The following is a 22,588-nucleotide window of genomic DNA, read 5'->3' as shown; positions in this document are numbered from 1 at the left end:
ATGGTTTTGGCTCTTTTTGGATATTTCAGATCTTAATTATATAGATTGATAATTCTGATCTAAATCAACGCATGCAAAATTCACGATTCAAATCAGATATTTTTTTTTGACAAAAAAAATTGCATCTTTAAGTACCTTCTAATTTATATGGTTTATTTGACTTGAAATTTTAAATCTTAATTATACACAAATTTGTAACTTTATTTCTCTGTTTTACCCATTGACTCGTAAAATGAAAAAACGATATATTAAGGCATGTTAATCAGATACAGCAATGACGTGATTTAGTAAATACACCAAAATAATATCAATATCATATTGTACTTGTATTTCCAGGTTGGAGGACCAAATTTTATGATTAGCTAACAACAGCAAGAACAATGTATCTTCTAAAATCTCAGAATTTTAGTGTGCTCCATGTCACTAACAAATGAATCAGAAAGAAAGAAGGTAACACAACTATGTAATTCCCAGCACAAATAACAAACATCAAAAATTTCTAATTATTTCTTGCCACTGTTACAAAAATCATCTCTAATAAGTTCTGACTCCATCTAGAATTAGATTGGATAGGTCCATGGAAATCGAAATGACTGACGATGCTTTGTGTCCAAACTCACGAGTCTCTGTGTACTCAAAACATTCAATTAGAATAGCTCATATTTTTATAGAGAAAAGGTCAAAATAAAAAATAAAAAAAGCAGGGTACCACTTGGTTTATACTTATACATCTTGTATCAGAAAATTTTTCCTATGGGTTTCAACTCCCTTGGCAAATGATCATAATTTCCAGAGTCTATATTTGACTGGAACAAAGGCATCTTCCCAAAATTCTGGAGGACACCGGTTGCCAAGTGCTCCTTGTTCGGCGTCAGCATCACATAGTTCGGATCTGCTCTTTGATAACTACATCAGGTCAAAACAAATGATGCGTCAGTGACTAAAATTGTCTCATAGAGGCATTTGAAGTGGAGACGGCTTTATGTTCTGTATCAACAATTTCTCTATGAAATTGAGTAACAGAATATGGTAGAGGACAGGTAAAAACCTAGGTTCTCTTAGATCTTCGACACGAATTCCAAATCCATAAGTTCTTCCGCGCGAAGGGTCATTGTTTGCTACAAGAAACAACGATAGGGATTAATTTCAACAGGAAAGTCAATGCCTATGGATTCCTTTCTCCATTGTTGATCTGTAAGAAACCAGACAGTCGAGCAGAGTGACCATTCCAGGTAGGGATGTTTAGAGAAAAAACCAAGTACCTGTTATACTGAATGTGAAGGAAGGTCTCCACCAAGACTTGAATGCTAAAGCTACTGAAGAGGTCAATGGACCCAATTTTCCCTGTACCAAGGAAAGATTCAGAATCAAGAGAAATATAATCACCTCAAACTAAGGCACAACACCTCACTCACCTTCAATAGGAAGTTCTTATTAGCTTGCCATGATGCAGCTAACTGGAACAAGGAACTATCACCAATGCTGGATGATTTTACTTCATTGATTCTTTGAGATAAAGCATAGTTCGCTTCTTAGTATTGAAATGATAACTTTAATGAAAACCTGCCACTGCAAAGTGTGAGTGCATACCTCGTCCTCAACTCAAAGCCAAAGTCGATATAATTTGTAATGCCAACTATTTCACTTTCTTCAAATGGATTCTTCACCTACTTGACATAATGAGGTTGAGTAAATTGATTTTCAAATATAACACATAATTCCAAATCCATTAGATGCTATTTTGCTAGGCAATGGCAGCAGGCCTTGCAACATAACCAAGATAAACCCTACCGGAATTTTTTAACCACAATGTGATACTCGACCATGAACATTGTTAATTTGAAACTGACATGCAGGTGTACAAAAAGTTGTAAGACAAAATGAGAATACATGTTAATTTTGTATTTTTGTTACAAAGCTGTTACTTCAGCAAACATATGGAAAGTCCCATAAGTTAGTTACAGTTAAAATTTATAGGTCTAACTGTCAGCATACAGCCAAAGGTTCATCAAGAGACTTCACAATTTAGAACCACCAATGTGATGAAAATCCCAATGAAAAGAGAAGAAAATAAAGCAACACCCATAGAGCTCTGCAATAACAAGCTTGACAAAATTAGGTGTTTTGCATGTCAATGAATATTTTGAAGAGCAGAAATGATAATTTTATCAATCTACTCAGTCAGAAGTTAAAATTTATCTTTGTTTCCATGTGCAAGTCATTCACTAATCACTAAATTTATATTTTAATGTATATGATGTAGTAAACATTTTATGGATTTAAATTGTCATTAGAGAACAAGAGAACAAAATTTCACGTAAGGAATCACTTATTGACAACTACCTACGATTCAAGTTAAAACGATGTGGTCATCATAACACTATTACAGTATAAAAATGCCAAAATTACAAATACAAGAATTGCTACTAAGAGTTTGATTGTTTAGACGTACAAGGAATCCAATCTGCTCCAAGAGATATTGAGTTATATATTTTGTCATAATCAGCAACTGATAGTATGAAAAACTACATAATACATACCCTTCTTTGAACGACAAGATGCTGATAGAAAGATGCAATTAGCTGCACAAAAGAAATGAGACAAATAGTTACAGAATATATTGAGTCACAAAAGAATTATGTCTGCTTACGTATAGTCAAAGAAGAAATGTTGATCTGAATGTCAAGCAAATAGTACAAGTACGTGGGAAAGTGACGAAGGAAAAATTATTTTCATCAACCTCATACTATGAAGATTAGATGGTATAGCTTGCATATAGCATATAGCGATGTATACCTACATTGCAATTTAGGTGGACAAACTGTTTCCATTGCCCTCATAGCATAATAGATGGTAGATGTTCCTTTATATATCTACTATAATTGATGCAAAATATTCATAGTTCATAGTCCTCGTACTATGAAGAAAGAACAGTTGATGGAAGGTATTCCTTTATATATCCACCACGATTGATGCTTAAAAATATTAACACTCAACTAGCTTTTTGTCAGTCTTTTTTATTTATTTTTGTATCAAATAATTCCATTAATCATTATCATCATAAAAAAGAAAAGTTCCAAATTTTCCATATTTAGATTAACTTGTTTAGTAATGACTTTAAGATAATTACTCATCAGAAAACAACAAAGAATGTCATATAACCAGAATCCATCAAAATTTTATCTATTATTCTCAAACTTTGGAAACAAAAACCAGATATATTCAATCACACAATATACTCCTGCAGCCCAAGAATCAAACGTCGTCGCTAACTAATTAGCAGTGAGTCATTTATCTGTATGCATAATAGTTAGAGATGAATAAGATGAACAAGAGTATTGAACCTGTGAGTTCCTGGCTAATTCAAGGCTGAAATTGTATGAAGGGCAAAGAGGGCTCCTCAAACCAATATCATAACCAATTGCACAACTCCAGTTATTAAGATCCTTAAAGCACACTGCCCTTTTGTTTTCACCTAAGAAATAAAAAATTCAATGGTATTACATGACCATATTTTCAAATTAAATTAAAATCCAAACATTAAAGAATTTCCTTAAATCTTTACTAGAGTATCTGATCAGGTAATCAATGGAAGTACATGCGGCTAAAATTTACTTTGCTGATGTAATTTTTTAGATTTTTTTAATTGGTATGACTGAGTGCCAAAATATTTAACCAACAAAAGTATAGGGTGCAGGCATTAGAGACCCCAATCACAATGTCTAAAAAGCTGAAATGAGCCTCTCAGGTGGTTTGGGGATATCAAAGATTTCCATGCTTTCATTACAGCTAAATCACAAAACTCCTATATAGTTAGGGTACATATTCTTCATCATCCTAAAAGACATGTGCGATTAGCCTAAGGCCACAGCAGAAAAATCATAAGAAAATGTTCATGAAAGCACAATTTGCTTATAAAGCAAGATTGACAACATATCTTCCAATACTCACCGGCCACCAGTGTTAAAACAAACACAAGCATGTTGATGGACGTTGTTGGTGCAATATCCCCTGGGTCAGGTTGACCAGGTTGACTAAACTTGAGTTCGCTCAAACTTGAGTCTTAATATTTGGGTTTCAATGTTTGACAATATGTGGAGATTGCAGGTGCAATCGTCCGATTGGAGAGATTGTTGGTATAATTCTCTTCTGGTCAAGGTTTACTGGATACTTGACCAGAAAAGTCCTAACTAGAAGTTAGGCAAAGGCAAATCCAACAGGAAGGTTGGCAGAAGTAAAAAATTTAAGTGGGTTATGAAGGACCGGACACTTGGTGATGAAAGTCCCGGTGAGTGAAGCCGAGCAGTGTGAAAATCTTGGTGAGTGAAGCCAGAGGAAAGTCCTGGTGAGTGAAGCCAAGCAGATGGAAAGTCCTGGTGAGTGAAGTCAGGCAGATGGAAAGACCTGGTGAGTGAAACCAGGCATGTGGAAATCCAGGTGGGTCAAGGTTGACCGGACATCAGGTATTGGGAAGCCCAAGTAGGTCAAAGGATTGACCGGATACTTGGCACAAGGAAATCTAGATGGATCAAAGGTGACCGGACATCTAGTGGAAGGAAGTCCAAGTAGGTCATGGAGGACCGAACACTTGACACGAGACGGTAAGTCCAAGTGGGTCAAAGTTGGCCAGACACATGGCACGAGGAGAAAAGTCCAAACGGGTCAAAAGATTGACCGGACACTTGGTGAAAAAGTCCCAACAAGTCAAGTTGACTAGATACTAGGCATGAAGAAGTGCCAACAGGTCACGGTTGACCGGATGTTGGATTTGGGAACCTTAGACTTGAGTTAAGCAAGTCAAAGGGAGGTCAATCAATCAATCGATCGATCGAATCGTGGAGCAATCAACTAGCCGATCGATTGAAGGTGTGTTGCGAGTGACGATTGGCCCAATCGATCAGCCGATCGATTGGGAAGCATTATCGCGAGCATAGAACGGTCCCCAATCGATTAGCCGATCGATTGGGCGCCGCTAATCGATCGGTCGATCGATTGGGGGCTGGTTTTCTCGCGCGGACACGAGGAAGCCTGAATCGATCGGTCGATCAATTCAGACCGTTTCCAGCACAGCACAGAGGCGCTCTGAATCGATCGACTGATTGATTCAAGTCTCCCCAATCGATTGGTCAATCAATTGAGATATGACCGTTGCGAAGGAAGCGTCGAGTTTAAAGCAGAGTTTCCATTCAAGCCTTCAATTATCGCTCACAGGTTTCTTCTCCACCGAGCTCACCAATACACACCAAATTTTGGAGGCTTAGAGAGGAGTGTTGTTGCACTTCCAAACAAATCAAGAGGTGTATTCAAGCAAGAAGAAGAGCAAGTTAGGGTTTCTTCATTGTAAATCTTGTAAGATTTGACATTGTATTAGCTTGTATTTCGTTGTTCTTGTATATCTTTGTGTGTGAACTTGTACGAGACTTCTCCGTCTCCGGTAGTTACCGAGAAGGAGTTATTTCATAGTGGATGAGTGAGTGTATTCAAGTAAATCTTCGTGTTAGCATTGTAAGTGTGTTTCGTGTTTCATTCTACTGCATATCATCATCACGAAGTAAGACAACGAGCGCGACAAGCTATTCACCCCCCCCCCCCTCTAGCTACAAATCAACCCTAACAAGTGGTATCAGAGCGAGGTCGCTCTTCACCAGAATCATCGCCGGAAAGGGCAACAAGCTAGAGGGAGAAAAAGTTGAAGCAAGTTCAACAACATCATAGGTTTCAAAAGAGTTCAACTTCAAATGGAATTCCAAGATGGATTTGGATATGACACAAGGGTACCTCCACCATACACATCGACAAACTTCGATTCTTGGAAATCAAGAATCGAAAACTTCTTTATGATGGAGATAGAGCAATGGTTTGCTCTTATGGAAGGCTTTGAAGCTCTAACAAATAGTAAAGGCAAAATTCTCAAGAAGAGCAAATGGAGCCAAGAGCAAATCCAAAGATGTGAGGCCAATGATAAAGTGACCAAGCTATTGGTCAATCTATTGCCTAGCAACATCTTGAAGCAAGTGGGAGAATTTGAAGATGCCAAGGAGCTATGGAGCAAATTGGCTAAAATCCATGAGGTTCCCTTCATTGCATCAAACCAAGAGAAATCCAAAGAGGACAACTCATTGAAGCAAATCCAAGAAGCTTCATCCTCAACGAAGTACAACAGAAAGGGCAAAGAGGGAGCATACTCTTTGTTCAATGGGCAAGAGGATGAAGATGAAGAGACCTCCACCTCTAGGATTGAGGGGAGGTGTCATTCACTAACACCAGAGCAAGAAGAGGCTTCCACCTCTGGGTCAAATGAAGAAGAAGAAGAAGAAGATGGTGCCACCTCCACAAATCAAGAAAAATCAAATAGAGGATCATGTGCCACCCCTACAAGCAAAGATATAACAATTTCAATTATTAATAATAAAAATCATATCATTTGCTTTGAGTGTAGGGAAAGAGGGCACTACAAAAACAAGTGCCCTAAGTTGACCAAGAAAAAGGGTCAAGTGGCACCAAAGGCTAAGGAGAAACCTAAGGAGGTCGGCCTCATAACAAAGAAGAGCAATGAACATATTGTGTGTTTCTTGTGTCATCAAAAAGGACATTATCGGAGCCAATGTCCAAAGCGGAAGAAACTGACCAAAGTCAAAGGAGGAAGCTCAACTCAAGGGGGAAGCTCTCAAGAGCAAACTCAAGGTATTATTTATTGAGCATATTCCTTTAAGTCATGATAAAAAACATACTAGGTCTAGCTTATATCATTTTAATACAATTTATCATGAAAATAGGAAGCATGATAGAATTAAGGACAAATATGTAGCATATCATACTAAGACTACCACACCTAAGATTAGAAAGGTAGATAACTTAGACAATAACCTTAAGGATGCTAGATACTGGCCTAAGAAAAAGAATGCTCATGGATTTAATGAAAAATCCAAAACTAAAGATTTAAGGAAAGAAAATCAAGTCTTGAAGTCGAGGCTTGATAAAATTGAAAAGACCCTAAAAAGGATGGAAAATATCCAATATCCTTAAGGGGAAAAAATAGCATAATCTAGGTTCAAGAGCACAAAAGTCATCCAATGGTCATAGAGGTTTGTGGTACAAACCTAAAACCAAGAAGGATGTGACAGAATATCATAGGATTCCATATAGTTATAGAACCAACCGTAGGTCTATGGGTCAAGTCAAAGATACAAGGGAAGTTATCCCTAGAAGTATTTTTACCAAGAACAATGTGACTAAGACTTTTAAGAAGCCAAAGAAAGTCATCAAGAAGGTCAGGGCTATCCTAGAGTTGACCTAAGTGAGTCAAGTATGACCAAGGCTTCTAAGAAGCCTAGGAAGGTCATTAGGAAGGTATCTAGGGAAGTAATCCCTAGTGAGTACCTAGAGCATCCAAGGAGCACCAATAGACTTTAGATTCCTAGGAGCATATTCTCTACACCCTAGATGGGTTTAGAGAGTGTCAACTCTAAACGGGTAGGGTGGTTAACCTAACCTTGATAAAGTTGACACTTGGAGGCATTTTCAAGGTTTGTGTTAACCTTTGAAAATGAAAAGGATTAATTGATTTCTTTGGAAGAGTAAAATGTGCCAAACTTTGAGGAATTAGACTTAATTTTAATTGGCACAATTAGGAAAAAGGAATGCCAAGTTGGGTGTTGGCATTCTCTTGAAAAAGATAGTGGGCAAATCTATGATCAATTTTAGGTTTAGCTAAGGATTAAGGATACTTATATAGATTATTTAGGTATATTTTATTTATGCAAAATTGGCATGCCTTGTTTGCTCATCATATGCCATGATATCATATTTTGCATTCATGCTTATTAAGAAAAACAAACAAAAATACCATATCATGTCATACATACATCATGCAGCTATAGTATGTTTTCTTTTGAAAATTTCTTATTTTGATGTATGCCAAAAAATCATCATACATTAGTTTTAAATTCTATAATTAAGGACAATGACATTTACTAACAAGTGGCATCCTAGGTGGATGTTCATAATTCCTAAAATGCCTAGATAGATATGCATGATCCCTAGTTTAGGGCAAAACCAAAATCTACATCTCACAAAGACTATAAGATGACTTGTATGTGCTTTAGTGCACATTAGATACAGGTGAGATGCTAGGATGATGAGCAAGACTCAAGATGTTGATTCAGTACATCTATTTGAGTCTTCATTTCATTAAAACACATAGTTATGTGTACTCCAATCATTGGAAAAGTTAATGTATAAGTCACATGCATTGAGTCCAAAGAACATGGTTGGAAATTGGTTTTGAAAATCATTGTAAATATACTTTGAAAAAATTTGGTGATGGCTATCTGTTGATAGCAATCATCATTGAAAAGTTATACACAAAATAGAAGAAAACATTGAAGTTTTCAAGAGTTTTCAAGTTTGTGTCAATCTTTGAAAATAAGGTGTATTTTCTTAGAAAACTATTTTTCCATGATAGTATATACCCTAAATAATGTCTACAAGAATTTTCACGATTTTTAGAATTTTGTAGAATTTTTAGGATATTTCTGAATTTCGCTGAAATTGAATTTCAGGAAATCAGAGCTCCAATCGATCAGCCTCAATCGATTGGGAAGCCTCAATCGATCGGCCGATTGATTGGGAAGCCTCAATCGATCGGCCGATCGATTGAGAAACAGTTTCTCGAGAGCAGAGACTCGTGAAATCAATCAGCCGATCGATTCAACTTTGCTGGATCGATCAGTCGATCGAGTCAAGAAGTTTTTCCGCGAACAGAAGCTCGCAGAATCGATCAGTGGATCGATTGAAATGACGTTAATCGATTGAGCCTCAACTCCAATCGATTGAAAAGGCTAATTTTGGCTAGCAAAGCCTGATTTTCAGCACTTTAAGTCATTTTCAGTCTCGTCAACCATTCCTAACCCCTTGGAATATATTTATATACATTTAAGGGTAATATTCTTGTTGAAACAAGAATGGTTTGGTTAAAAACAGACTAAATTGGAGTTTAAGTTGAGGTTTGCATTCAAATATTGATACTTGAGCCTCAAAACTTCAAGTTTTGGGTTTCCTAAAGATTTAGGGATTCCAAGTCATTGTTGGTGCATTGACAGAAGTTTGGAGCATGTCATTTCGGGGAGTTACTCTTTAAGGATATGAAAATTTATTTTTTTTCAAACACCATGGAAGGTGGTTAACCTTCGTTGGAATAAATGCTCACGGTTGAGTATTGAAAAATAATGGAGTGGATATTTTCATTGTTGAGTTGTGGATACTCTAGGATGAGCATTATGAAATGGATTAATGCTCAAGGGTGAGCATTGGAATGATGAATGCTCTAGGATGAGCATTGGAATGATGGATGCTCTAGGATGAGCATTGTGAAGTAGTTAGTGCTCAAGGGTGAGCATTGAAGACAATGGAGGATATGGGACCTTCATTGTGGTGTTGTGAACAACGTATGAGTAACACTTCAGGGGGAGAGTTTTTGATGTGTGTCAAAGGGGGAGAATGTAGGGTTTAAGTTAGGCTGTCATTACCTAAAGAGGGAGTTTGCCCTCTAGGAAAGGAAGAGAATGAAGGAAACCCTCATTCATGTTTTGGCATGAAGAAGAAGTTGAGGCTATGAGATTAGCCTAACTTAAAGGTATTGTCAAACATAAAAAAGGGGGAGATTGTTAGTGCAATATCCCTTGGGTCAGGTTGACCAGGTTGACTAAGCTTAAGTCTTGATGTTTGGGTTTCGATGTTTGACAATATGTGGAGATTGCAGGTGCAATCGTCCGATTGGGGAGATTGTTGATGAAATTCCCTTCTGGTCAAGGTTTGACCAGTTTGATGTAAAGAAGAGTCAAGCAGGTCAAGGCTAACCGGTTACTTGATTGGGAAAGTCCTAACTGGAAGTTAGGCAAAGGCAAGTCCAACAGGAAGGTTGGCAGAAGTAAAAATCCAAGTGGGTCATGGAGGACCAGACACTTGGTGATGAAAGTCCTGGTGAGTGAAGCCGGACAGTGTGGAAATCCTGGTGAATGAAGCCAGGTGAAAGTCCTAGTGAGTGAAGCCAGACAGATGAAAGTCCTGGTGAGTGAAGTCAGGCAGATGGAAATACCTGGTGAGTGAAGCCAGACACGTGGAAATCCAGGTGGGTCAAGGTTGACCGGACACCTAGTGTTGAGAAGCCCAAGTAGGTCAAAGGATTGACCGAATACTTGGCACAAGGAAATCCAGATAGGTCAAGGGTGACCGAACATCTGGTGGAAGGAAATCCAAGTGGGTCATGGAGGACCGGACACTTGGCACGAGACGGTAAGTCCAAGTGGGTCAAGGTTGACCAGACACTTGGCATGAGGAGAAAAGTCCAAGTGGGTCAAAGGATTGACCAGACACTTGGTGAAGAAGTCCCAGCAGGTCAAGGTTGACTGGATGCTAGGCATGAAGAAGTCCCAATAAGTCATGGTTGACCGGATGTTGGATTTGGGAACCTTGGACATGAGTTAAGCAAGTCAAAGGGAGGTCAATCGATCAATCGATTAATTGAACCATGGAGCAATCGATCAACCGATCAATTGAAGGTGTGCTATGAGTGAAAGCTGGCCCAATCGATCAGCCGATCGATTGGGAAGCATTATCGCGAGCACAGAACGGTCCCCAATCGTTCGGCTGGCATCGCCAATCGATCGGTCGATTGATTGGGGGCTGGTTTTCTCGCGCGGACGTGAGAAAGCCTGAATCGATCGGTCAATCGATTCAGGCCGTTTCTAGCAGAGCATAGAGGCGCTCTGAATCGATCAGCCGATCGATTCAAGCCTCCCTAATCGATTGGTCAATCGATTGGGATATGACCGTTGCTGAGGAAGCGCCGAGTTTAAAGCAAAGCTTCCACTCGAGCCTTCGATTATCGATCACATGTTTTTTCTCCACCGAGCTCACCGATACACACCAGATCTTGGAGGCTTAGCGAGGAGTGTTGTTGCACTTCCAAGCAAGTCAAGAGGTGTATTCAAACAAGAAAAAGAGCAAGTTAGGGTTTCTTCATTGTAAATCTTGTAAGATTTGATATTGTAGTAGCTTGTATTTCATTCTTCTTGTATATCTCTGTGTGTGAGCTTGTACGAGGCTTCTCCGTCTCCGGTAGTTACCGAGAAGGAGTTATTTCATAGTGGATGAGTGAGTGAGAGTCGGATCCTTGGATTAATCACCTCTTCTTGAGGTGGATACCGAGTAAATCCTTCTTGTTAGCGTTGTAAGTGTGTTTCGTGTTTCATTCCGCTTCATATCATCATCACGAAGCAAGACAACGAGCGCGACGACTTATTCAACCCCCCCCCCCCTTCCCCCCCCTTCTTACAAATCGACCCTAACAGACGTTACTAAACTATCTGTCCGATTTTGTATTTTATGTGACAGATTTTTTCAAATGAGTTTGTTGACAATTCCTTCTTCCCCACCTTCTATTTGATATTTTTCCTTTTCTATTCCTTATAGCTGGATGACAGTAAGCATCTAATTTATGCTGGCAGCATGAAAAATAATATAGACTAACTTTACTCCACATCAAGTAAATCAAATAAGGTATAACAAAATAATTCATCATACTTGATGTATATGTCATGGAGAATGAGGAAACATAGTTTCATTTTAGTATGAAGTATTTATATCTAAAAACTAAAGGAATAAAATTCAGATTAAAATCAACTTACAGACTGACTTGAATAGCACTCCAGCACTTAATCTCCCTGCCCTTCCTATAAGCCATGTGTTGAATGGAGTTTCACTGGACACTAGAACAATGTATCAGTAGTACTACATAATCAGAATTATCTAAGAGTAGAAAAAAGTTTGAAAAAAGATTAACAAAAATCACAAATGAAAGAAAACAGGAGTTAGCCCGATAGCCATAGGATAAGTAAATGAAGAAGGAAAATGTTCACAAATGAATAGGAGTATGTCAAAGAAGCACATCTGCATTAAGTATGCATCATGAAGCAATTATTTCACTAATAGAAATTGTTGGAATGTTAACAAAAATTCTCAAATTCAGTTGTAAAGGCTAATGAAATCTCTGGTACATGCCTTGTGAAAGCAATATGCAATGATATCTCAGTCTACACAGTCATGCAAGCACATTAGAAATATTGCACAAACAGAATAGTAGTACATGTTAAGTCACAGAATTCCTTCTTGAAGTATGATGCTTGAGTACTTACGCCTAGTAAATAACCATAAAGTAAAAGAATATTTTTTTAAAAAAATAACATAATTGCAGATCCATAAGGTTTATCCATTGATGTCACTAAGCACTGTTTATCTGTGCTGGCCTTTATGTATAATTTGGAAGCAAAAGTTGACAGTACTGTTTTTGCACCATATTAATAGGCATGGTACCATGTATATACATCATCGTCATCATCAAGTTATGTTTGTTCAAATGGGGTTGGCATTCTGTATTATACGTATATGTTTTTTGATCATCATCTAAACTAACTAGCACATCAAACCCAGTCGATAGGTTTCTATTAGGTAGCAATGTTTCTATTAGGTGGCGAACCAATGGCTTAGAAATATCAAATTTTACATGCCCATTTTCATTGGTAAATCACCAATTTTGGATAAAAGAAAATTCAGAATACATATTAATTATTGGTACTTACATGGAAATGGCATAAATATGCTGCCAATGGATAGCCTTTCTGACCCATATCTCATTCCCATCAAACCATAATCTTCTGGGAGCAATCTGCACATGTAAAACAAAACCTAAGAGCTGAAGATTTATGAAGTAGTAGACAACAATTTTAAATAGACACTTCAACAATACTGTCAGCAAATATATTAAAATCAGTGAAAGCCCTCCAAAGGTAAATTGCATCAAGAAAACATTTTTCAAAGGAAATTACTAACAAAAGTAGATGGTATTGCAATGAAATTTAATCTGATTAGGCAAGTCCTCGGCGAGAAAGGTCAAATTTGATAGATAAAAAGTCGTAAGGAAAGTAGCTTGATAAATCAAGTATTGCACTAGGCACGATATGTGCACAAATTAGAAACAAAATTGAATACGATAACAAAAAAATTGACGGACCCATTTTAGAGATTATAAAGCATCATGATTTTTTAACATGACAGGTGATGGAAGGTACCTCTTATGTTTTAGCAAGGGAAATACTCCAAAAGCTCCAATTTGATACTTAGAAGAGTAAGAGGACAACCTCAAGCGTAATGTGCTACAAAAAGATGGTGTAAGATGAAATCTGCGTCTCTAAAGAAATTTATTAATTACCCACAAAGAAACACTGTAAAGATGGATATTCTTACGGATCATTTGTGGACACCAAAAGATCTATAAAGGTATTAGGATTATCCAAGTCCCTGTGAAATGAGCAGAACTTTTATAAAATCCATTGTGGAAATCAAAGTTGGCACTTTGACATGTTATAACAGAAAAATAATAACTACAACCTTTGCCAACGAAACATTGCCTCTCCTTCGATGATCCCCCCAGAAGTTTTATCCAGTGAGTCAGTCACCTTATATCACTTAAGGAAGAATGTTCAATTTTGCATAAAATTATGTTCATTCAGTACTTTAGCAATATTATCCAGCACATAAATCAATTTTGATATGTAAAGCAAAGGAAAACTTGAGTTTATTGTGCTTTTCTGCAAGATGTAAATGGTATGAGTTAACTAAACACAAACAAAAACACTTGTGCGTGAAGCACACAATGGAACAGAGATTAACATTGTTCTTAGTTTTTCTTTAAAGTGATATTGCCCATGAAAGTTCACATTTCTAATATTCAACAGTCAATTAGTTTTTGAGCCCTCCATATGAGTAATCCAAGAGGTTAAAAAAAAAACAGATTACAAATATCACACACCCGTATCAGGAGGAATAAGTTTGGTAACTATTAGTAAAACATAAGTTTGGCAACCACCAAATGCAAGTGTAGAAAGATCCACCAGTGTCATGCCCACTTGCAGAAGATGATCCAGTTTTTCAATTCTACTACATAAAGTTCTTCCTCACAATTAGCTAAAAGATTTCCTGCATGAAATACAGATAAGTTCTGAAACTTTATGTAAAATGACAAAAATTAAATCCAGCAATAGCATTTCATCCCAGGATCGCACATAAGTTTGTTCAGCCTTTCAAGGACATGATGAGTTATTTTGAGTGGAAATAATTCCTATTATTTGCTTATTCACAACTACTAAGAATGTTACTGTAAAATAGATATCCTCATTGGAACTCAATACAATATCAGTTTCAGCATGACTGATCACTGAACTGCTTGTAGCAAAGTAGGAGGATTCCATTAAATAATATAAATGACAATAACTTCAGGGAAAGCTTGTCAAGCATAAGGTTGGATTAATAGCTTCCTAAAAATTGTAGTAAAGGAGATAAGAGCACCATGAAGCTACCATTTATATAATCTGTTTGCAATAAGAAACTTAGCAGATCCAACTACAAAGTTAAAATAATATATATATATATATATATATATATATATATATCAAATTTTGTATTCATCAGCCATGAAATGCAAAAACTTCTGAGGATACTGTTGCAATTAAATCTACATTAGGATCTTCCAGTGGTTTTAGCATAATCCATGCATTTAGACGATTTGCTTTTTCAAAGTAATCCTCAAAAAGACAATGCAATGCAAGTTTCCCAAACATCAAGTCATATGACGGAACAAGCATCCTGAAACATTATAATCAAAATAAATTCAGTAGAATACAACATCACATGTCAGCTAACCAAAAAAATCACCAGTTCACAATAAAAAGTACTAGCAATTAACAGGAAGACAGCTAATCTTTGATAAATAGCATTCAGTTTAGATCTAGATTTTAAAAAGCAAGCAGCTTCACACAGTCATATGTGAAATAAACATCTATTTCCCCTCGGAAAAGGTACTTCCACAGTGAAGGGAGGCAAAAAAATCTTTCTATAAGAGAGGAACAAGTATTACTAAATACACCACGCGTTCTCTTTCTTTTCTATAATCCAGGTGTCCGGCTTCGCTTGATTAATCTTAGTGGTAAACGACCTTCCCTCATTCACATATAGGATAAATCCGAAACACAGCTTATGCAGATACAGGATATTCATCCAAACATCCTATTTGAGATTCAAACCGTGGTTCTCTTATTGTTCCTCTGCTTTACCACTGAAGCGTTCCCTTTTATAAACCATCTTTTGAGGAGGTACAAACACCAGTAAAATTTTCAATATCGATTCTCTGTCTCAAATATTGACAGTTACAACAGTAGAATTTTATCTCAATTAACCATATTGAAACCAGTAAAAAGAAGCGTTCATTCATTCAGTTACATGATGGCTCGACCCAGCAACGACAAAGGATACCAAATCGCGTGAAGGTGAAAAATAAAAAATTAAAAAAAAAGATTCAGTGAGGAGGAAGCGGACCTGGTCCGAGCGGCGATTGGAGGGAAGTCGAAGATGGGAGGAACCAGCACCATGGGAGGGGGCTCTTCCTTGGCGATCAAATTCCCCATCTCTCTCAATCTATGATCTCTCCTTCGAATGCCGACCCTCTTCTCCTTCGAATGCTGGCTCTCTTCTCCTCCTTCGAATGGAACTTCATCTAATCGCCATCTGCTTCCATCCCGCATCCATCGCTAGACCTACGGCCCGTTCTACACAGCAGCAACAAAACCCCGGTCAAACCCGTCTCCATAGCTAGACCTACCACTCCTTTCTACACATCACCAATATACCGGCAACTCTGGTCCCACATATTTGAACACTAAGAGTTAATAATATATTTATATTTATATTTATTTTTCTCAAACTATTTATAAACATTTATAATTTGTGGTTCTGTTGCTAGCCGGGGCCACCGTGACGTCCTCCGAGTCAAGCTCGAACACTGACGACACTTGTCTGTCGACCCCACAAACAAGCTCATTCCGTTTGTTTACTCGACCACTCCGCTCTTCCTCTTCGACCTCTTCTTCCCTTCTAAGCCCGAGGCCAGCCATGAGCCGTGGACGGGGCGCAGACCCGCTCGACAGACGCAGAGAGCTCGGTGATCTCCGCCACCTTCGGGGAGTGCAATTCATGATGGCTCCCCATGCATATTGAACAAATTAAGTCACAATATTCCTTGTAGTCCAAGTTTATTCTTTTCGTGTGATATGTGGAGCATGCTTTCGGATGCTTCACGCTTACTCTTCAAGGCACCTTAATTAGATGGATGCTTCTGAGTTCTGAGCACTTGCCATGAGTACATCGTCCATAACCCTGGACTACCAGACACTTGATGCTTGTACAGAGAATGGCTCTGTTTATGCCTCTGTGTTTTGGGTGTAATCAGATTCACAAGTTGCATACTGATACATGGTTAAAGCCAGGTCTCTTAAAGGGCATTTGTACCATTAGAATTTGATTGATCACTTATAAAAGGCTGCTTCTGCATTATGAACATTGTCTGCATTTTAAGCTGCATCTTGGTCGTTGCTTGACTGGCCACTCGACTTGGGTTCTCATTGCCCTTTTCTCTGACAAGACAAAAGGCCATGAATTACTCATAGGCCTTGAAAGGCAAGAGAGGTCAGGGCCACAATTTACCTACTTCGAGTTGGCATATGATGTTCCTGTGTATATGTTTGAAGTGGAATCTCGAAATTATGTCGTCCCTTGTGCTTCCTTCACTTATCTTGCCTTCCACTCTCACCTTCACTTTGCATGCCTCTCACGCAGTCCCTTGTAAATGATTGGAGAGGATGAACTTTTGCACTAAATTATAGCGAGGATACCTCATGCACATCAAGTTGTTACCACTGACACTAATTAAACTAGAAGTCAGTGTGTGTGGTTTTGTTGGGGGTCTGTATTTATATGCTATGCTACTTTTTGTCTAGTAAATCAAGTAAAAGGTTATAGTTCTTCCCGAAAGAATAAGCTATGGAAAAAAGAGTCACTCGGAGCATATGATCTCCCACAACTATCTCATACTGTTGAAGTTCTTTGAGCACAGAGTATATTGCAAAAATTTGTTACTTGTAGAATTGGTTTATTTGGATCATGCATTGCATGCTTGAGATGAGTTAGCGCTAGTAGCATATACGCTTGCATTAGCATCTTGTCAGATGGATTGTTCAATAGGATCGTTACGATGACAGTCACTTAACTTGAGCATCGTCTTCTAACAATTTAATCTCTTCTCATCACTCAAACATGATACCAACAGACAGGTTTGCGTGCACGTACTTTTCCTCGGGCAATATCCTAACGATTCGCATGAACTTTCAATTGGATTAAATTACTAGGGCATGCAATAGAGGTGGAAGGATGACAACTTTTATTTCAAATGGATAATTTGTTGAAGACAAGCATTGCTCAATATCCCTCAATCAGCAACCGTCCACGTCATGTCTCCTTCGAAGATCCAATGGCATACCTCGATCTTTCCGGGGGAGGACCCCAGCGCCAGGAAGGCCCCGTGGGTCGCACTCCAATCCGACGTGTCAAGGTGACAGATGGCGACCCCACGGTTGATCTTGTGCTTGGATTCGACGCCTAGGATCTCCGCCACGTAGACTCGCACACGCGGCACCGAATGGCAGTAATAGACCAGATACGGGAACAGGCTCTGGTGGCACGACACCGACTTGGTCACATTACCGCCGTTCACCCCCTTCACTCTCCCGATGAGAATGCTCCCGTTCGACCCCGCCGTGCTCTCGGTGCTCCGCGCCACCACGTTGCTCCCCAGCACCTCCACCACGAAGTCGATCATGTCCTCAGCCGACTTCGCGCACTGCTTCGTCTCCCCGCGGCTCGGCCTCCTCTCGCAGTCCGCTAACGTGTCGGTCACGGCCTTCCCCAGCGCGGTATCCTCCGCGATGCCGAAGACCCGCCTAACATCGGCGGCGGAAAATGGGATCCGCTCCGCGATCGAACGCGGCAGGAACGACCTCGCCGGCAGCCGGTCTCGGATGTCCGGCATCGGCATCACATTGCCGCTCCGCAGGTCGCGCTCCCGGAAGAACTTACCGGGTTCGACCTGCCAATGCCGCACCACTGCTGCCGGAAATTGGCCAGCCGAGTGGTTGCGATAGTCTTTGAAGTCGATGCCGGTCTTGGAGTAGACGTTGAACGTGGGGTTGTCGCCCTCGTAGCTTCTGAAATTGATCTCGTTGGTGTCGGACCCCTCCCCGTACCCCTTGAAGGTATCGCTGCCGGAATTGGAGTGGCCGTATAAATCGAAGCCCGCGGTGGCTGTGTTGCCTTTCTTGGCGTAGGAGGTGAAGGTGTCTGAGCCGACGTTGGCGTCGTTGCGGTAGCTCGCGAAACTCTCCGAAGCAGAGTTGCCGTTGTCGCCGTAGGAGCGGAAGGTGTTCACCGGGACGTTGCCATCGACCCCATAGTTAACGAAGCTATCGTTGGCGGCGTTGGCCTCCATGCCGTAACCGGTGAATGTGGAGCCCAGGACGTTGGTTTCCGTAGCATATCCATTGAATTCTGAGACGACGCCATTGCCGCCTTTTCCATATCCGGCGAAGGACTCGTCACCGGCGTTCGAATCCTCGGAATATGTCCCAAACGACTGGACTCGGCCGTTGGCGCTGGCTTCGTAGTTGGTAAACTTGAGATAAGGCCCGTTGGAATCGACGCCGTAGGAGGCGAACTCCCCGCTGCCACCAGTGGCGGCAGTGGCGTAGCTGGTGAAGTCGGCGGTGACAATGTTTCCGCCGGTGGAGTAAGCCTTGAAGGAGTCATTGTGGTCGACGGAGTCTCTGCTGTAGCGGCGGAAGGTGCTGACGGGCGTATTGAGAGACAGAGAGTAGTTCTTGAAGGAATCGAAGCCGGCGGTAGCGTCAGTGCCGTAGTTGGTGTAGTTAGACGATTCGTAGTTGGAGAAATCAGAGGGAGCACCGGTTCCGTTAAAGACGGTGAGGGAAGGGGAGCAGAGGAGGTGGGCGGTGGAGCAGAGTTGGGGGAGGCGGGAGGATAGGGCAGCGAAGTTGGAGGTGGCCAAGAGGTTGGAGAAAGTGGCGGAGTCGAGGGCAGAAAGGGGGGAGAGCTTCGAAAGAAGGAAGTTGGGGAGGGGGCGGTTGTTCGGAATCCGGCGGTTCCAATAACGGATGAAGGAGGCCCTGGCAGAGAACGGATTGGAGGATTCATCAGACGATGACATTGAAGGAGCAGGCGGCGCCACATGACCAGAAACTGAGTACTCCGGGAACTGTAAGATAACAATCAGCAGGAGAGTGAAGAGGAAAGGCCGAGCGGGGCAACGAAGGGGAAGAGAGGCCGCCATGGGAGAGGAGAGGAGGTGTCAGGAAGATTGTAGAAAGCAATAATCCCACCTCGTTGGATTGCGAATTGGACGTTGGAGTAGGAGATTATAAATAATCGCTTCCATGAAGACGCACAGACAGAGAACGTGTTTCTTTGCGGTTTCGTCCATGTAATTTAATAATGTAAATGAACAAGATGTGACGGGGCCTCAAATACCAGTGATTTTAAAAAGAGACTCCTGTCGAACTGTTCGTTTGAGGTTGATGGAATAATAACAGTTCTATGGGATATCAATTGTCAATCTCCTACAAAGAGATCCTTCATAGGAATCAGAGAGGGGTTCTATATTCCCTCAACATAAAAATGGCCCAAATTAGTCGGTTGTTCTTAAGGTAAAATTTAGATTTTTCCTGTTTTGACCTCCAAGTGTTTGAACACTCATTAAATTACTAATGCGTTGTATCAACGCTACAATGTGCCATAGCTTTAATCCATGAATTATCCCACAGGTTAGTTCTCCTGGTATGAGACGATCTTGCTTGACCCACAGATTAAGTCTCATTTCACGAGTTAACCTCATAGGTAGAGTCAGTCCTGGGGTGGTCCAAGTGGGGCCATCGCACTGGGCCTTCTGGCGGGTCCTATGTTTTTAAAATAATTTTTTAATAAAAGTTAACATAATAAGTTAGAGATTCTCTTTCCTCACAACCATTTACTCTCTCCTCAGTTAAAAATATTTCTTCAAGATCTCAACAAACCGTCGATCATCAAACATTTAAAAATAACCATAATTTTGAATAGAGCTCGACTTGGACTATATTTTGTACTAAAATTATACAGAAATCCTCAACTACAAGCTCAACCCATCGCGCTCATCACGTGTCTCCACTGTATGCACCATCTCGTTCACTATTACTAACCGTTGTGCAACCTAGCCATAAGTTTGTCTTTTTACGAGGTTTTGGGTTGATTTCCGCCTTTAGACAACAAAATTTCAAGATTGTTTTGCAAGGTGAGAAAAATTTGAGCCTATTCTTTGATTTTAATTTGGAACTCATGAGCTCTGGCTAATTACCGATTAGTTTAGTTGTATTATGCTATTTTATAAGGGGGCGTTTGGTTCTTTCCTAAGAATAGGAATCGGAATGGAAATCATTGTATTGTGGAATGAGAATGAGTATGAATATGGATATCACTCTTAAAAGTAATGTTTGGTTAGTTGCATATTTTCTATCGGAATAAATCAAAATTTCCTTTTTTACCCTTAAAAGAAAATAAGAGAAAAAATTAAATGTGAGAGAAAAATATGATGAAAGAGAATGATAAGAGAGAAAGTCTCATGAGAGAGAAAGTGTGATGAGAAAGAATGAAGAGAGAGAAAGTGTGCTGAGAGAAAATGAGAAAAGAGAGTGTGATAGGAGAGAGTATGATGAGAGAAGATGAGAGAGAAAATATGATGTGAGAGAAAATATAATGAGAAAAATGAGGAGAGAGTGTGTGATGAGAGAGAAAGTATGATGAGAAAAAAAAGAATAGTGAGTGTGATGGGAGAGATTGAAGAGAGAGAAAGTATGATGAGAGAGAAAGTGTGTTGAGGGAAAAAAAGGAGGGAGTGTGACAAGAGAGATTGAGGAGAGAGAAAGTATGATGAAAGAGAAAGTATGATGAGAGAAAAAGAAGGAAGAGAGTGCGATGGAAGAGATTGAGGAGAGAGAAAGTATGATGAGAGAGAGTGTGTTGAGAAAAAAAGAGGAAAGAGAGTGTGATAGAAGAGATTAAGGAGAGAGAAAGTGTCTGATAAAATGATGAGAGAGAAAATATGATGAGAGAGAACAAGGAGAGAGAAGTGATATGAAAGAAAAAATAAATAAATATATTTTGATATTTGATATTAAGGGAGAAAATTTTAGTTTTAGGTCAAGGGTATTTTTGGAATAAGAGAATGTTTTGATTGATGAAAATAGGGTAATGGCTCATTGAAGGGGAGTTACATGGGAATGAGTTATTACCCAATTTCAAGGATTCATTCTCTTATTTGCATTCCTATTCCTATAATCTAAACATTAACAATGATAATCAATGATTCTCATTCCCATTCCCCACTCCTATTCCCCTAAACCAAACACCCCCTAAATATTGAAACTTTTGCTCCGAAACTTATCCGTTTCAATTCGAATTGAACATCAAGGTTGAATTTATATTTTGAGGTAAACCTTGTTTTAGCTGTTTCAATTCAAAAGTAGCCATTTTGGAATTTAGATTGTGAAAATCGATCTTCAATGATATTTGCATTTTTCAAAATTTTAGATTTATTTATTTGGAGGATTTTTTTCTGTTTTAACATTTAAGTAATTTGATTTTGGAGTATTGATGCATTAGAATTGTCAAATACATTATTTGAAATTTTTTTAATATATGAATTTTGAAAATGAAATGAAAAGTTTGAAATTTTAGTGGATTTTAAAAAGTTAGTTGTTTGAATTCTAGTTTAGCATCGTTAAAAGTTAAAATGAGCATTTTATATAAGTATTTGTCTAATGTCTATAATAGATAGTTATTTGATAGTTTGATTTATTTATTTCTTTTTAAGAAAATTGGAATGTTTTCTGTTGATATAATCGATCTAGGATTAATTGGACGATCATTGTTTTTAATGTATGTGTCAAAAAGTTTAAGTTAGATTTTATATTGGTTCTAATATGTACTTAAGTTGTGTAGGACTTGGTAAATTACACAAGTTTGGAAAGTCTCATCCTATAGCTCAGGTCCTTGAAGATTGGTGAAGGATGGTGCATCCGAGGGACCATGGATAAGGAGCAACGAAGTGAAGGGAAGTAAACCTCAAGACAACGTGAAGGATGACACGAAGAAGAGCTGCAGGCTTGGATGCAGCGCTTGGGTGCATCTGAGGGACAAGGGCTGAGGAGGAAGACTTCAAGGGCAACTCCGGAGAGGATGAGTGGGAGTGTGTACCAGTCGACTGCATGTTCTACCAGTCGACTGGTATAATACCGTTAGGATGATGACACACAGAATCCTCGCAAATTTGAACAGGAACAGTAGCCGTTGCGTGCTACCAGTCGACTGCATGTTTCATTAGTCGACTGGTATCACGATTTTCTGCAACCTGAATATAAGGTTAGAAGCTTGGAGAGACAAAAGTAACTGATGAAAAAAATACTATTAAGCTCTCCAAGCGATCCCAAGTCTTAAAAACTCTCATTCTCTTCTTCCTAAGCTCATTCTAAATCTTGTGAGAGGAAGAGATCATCTTGTAAAGGTTTCTCCACCTTCGTTCTTAGATCGAAAAGGAGAAGTT

General features: G+C 39.3%; 2 protein-coding genes across 2 annotated transcripts; both read right to left on the bottom strand.

Annotated features, from left to right (window-relative positions):
* Positions 1-485: 485 nt before the first annotated feature.
* On the bottom strand, positions 486-15,721 carry LOC121970528. Its single transcript, XM_042521301.1, has 14 exons — positions 15,430-15,721; positions 14,556-14,700; positions 13,447-13,514; positions 13,303-13,356; positions 13,128-13,211; positions 12,639-12,724; positions 11,688-11,768; positions 3,345-3,475; positions 2,541-2,582; positions 1,591-1,667; positions 1,416-1,506; positions 1,263-1,344; positions 1,049-1,118; positions 486-906 (listed from the first exon to the last, which is right to left on the bottom strand). The coding sequence occupies exons 1-14, from the start codon at positions 15,633-15,635 to the stop codon at positions 738-740; spliced, it is 1,386 nt and encodes a 461-aa protein (XP_042377235.1). The 5' UTR covers positions 15,636-15,721; the 3' UTR covers positions 486-737.
* Positions 15,722-17,353: 1,632 nt separating this feature from the next.
* On the bottom strand, positions 17,354-19,344 carry LOC121973543 (BURP domain-containing protein 12-like). Its single transcript, XM_042524951.1, has one exon. The coding sequence runs from the start codon at positions 19,286-19,288 to the stop codon at positions 17,375-17,377; it is 1,914 nt and encodes a 637-aa protein (XP_042380885.1). The 5' UTR covers positions 19,289-19,344; the 3' UTR covers positions 17,354-17,374.
* Between the last annotated feature and the right edge of the window lie 3,244 nt (positions 19,345-22,588).

Source organism: Zingiber officinale, chromosome 4A, assembly GCF_018446385.1.
Source record: "Zingiber officinale cultivar Zhangliang chromosome 4A, Zo_v1.1, whole genome shotgun sequence".
NCBI classification, from domain to species: domain Eukaryota; kingdom Viridiplantae; phylum Streptophyta; class Magnoliopsida; order Zingiberales; family Zingiberaceae; genus Zingiber; species Zingiber officinale.
Note: the sequence above shows the minus strand (reverse complement) of the source record. Positions and strands in the feature narration are given on the sequence as shown.

Bases quoted from the DNA above. Each gene is read 5' to 3' on its own strand.
- LOC121970528 (XM_042521301.1), bottom strand. From the start codon at position 15,635: ATGCGGGATGGAAGCAGATGGCGATTAGATGAAGTTCCATTCGAAGGA. The intron at 2,583-3,344 runs GTTCAATACTCT...TCTTTTGTGCAG, and splicing joins AATTAGCCAGGAACTCACAG to CTAATTGCATCTTTCTATCA. The intron at 1,507-1,590 runs GTATGCACTCAC...TTTATCTCAAAG, and splicing joins GGCTTTGAGTTGAGGACGAG to AATCAATGAAGTAAAATCAT.
- LOC121973543 (XM_042524951.1), bottom strand. From the start codon at position 19,288: ATGGCGGCCTCTCTTCCCCTTCGTTGCCCCGCTCGGCCTTTCCTCTTC.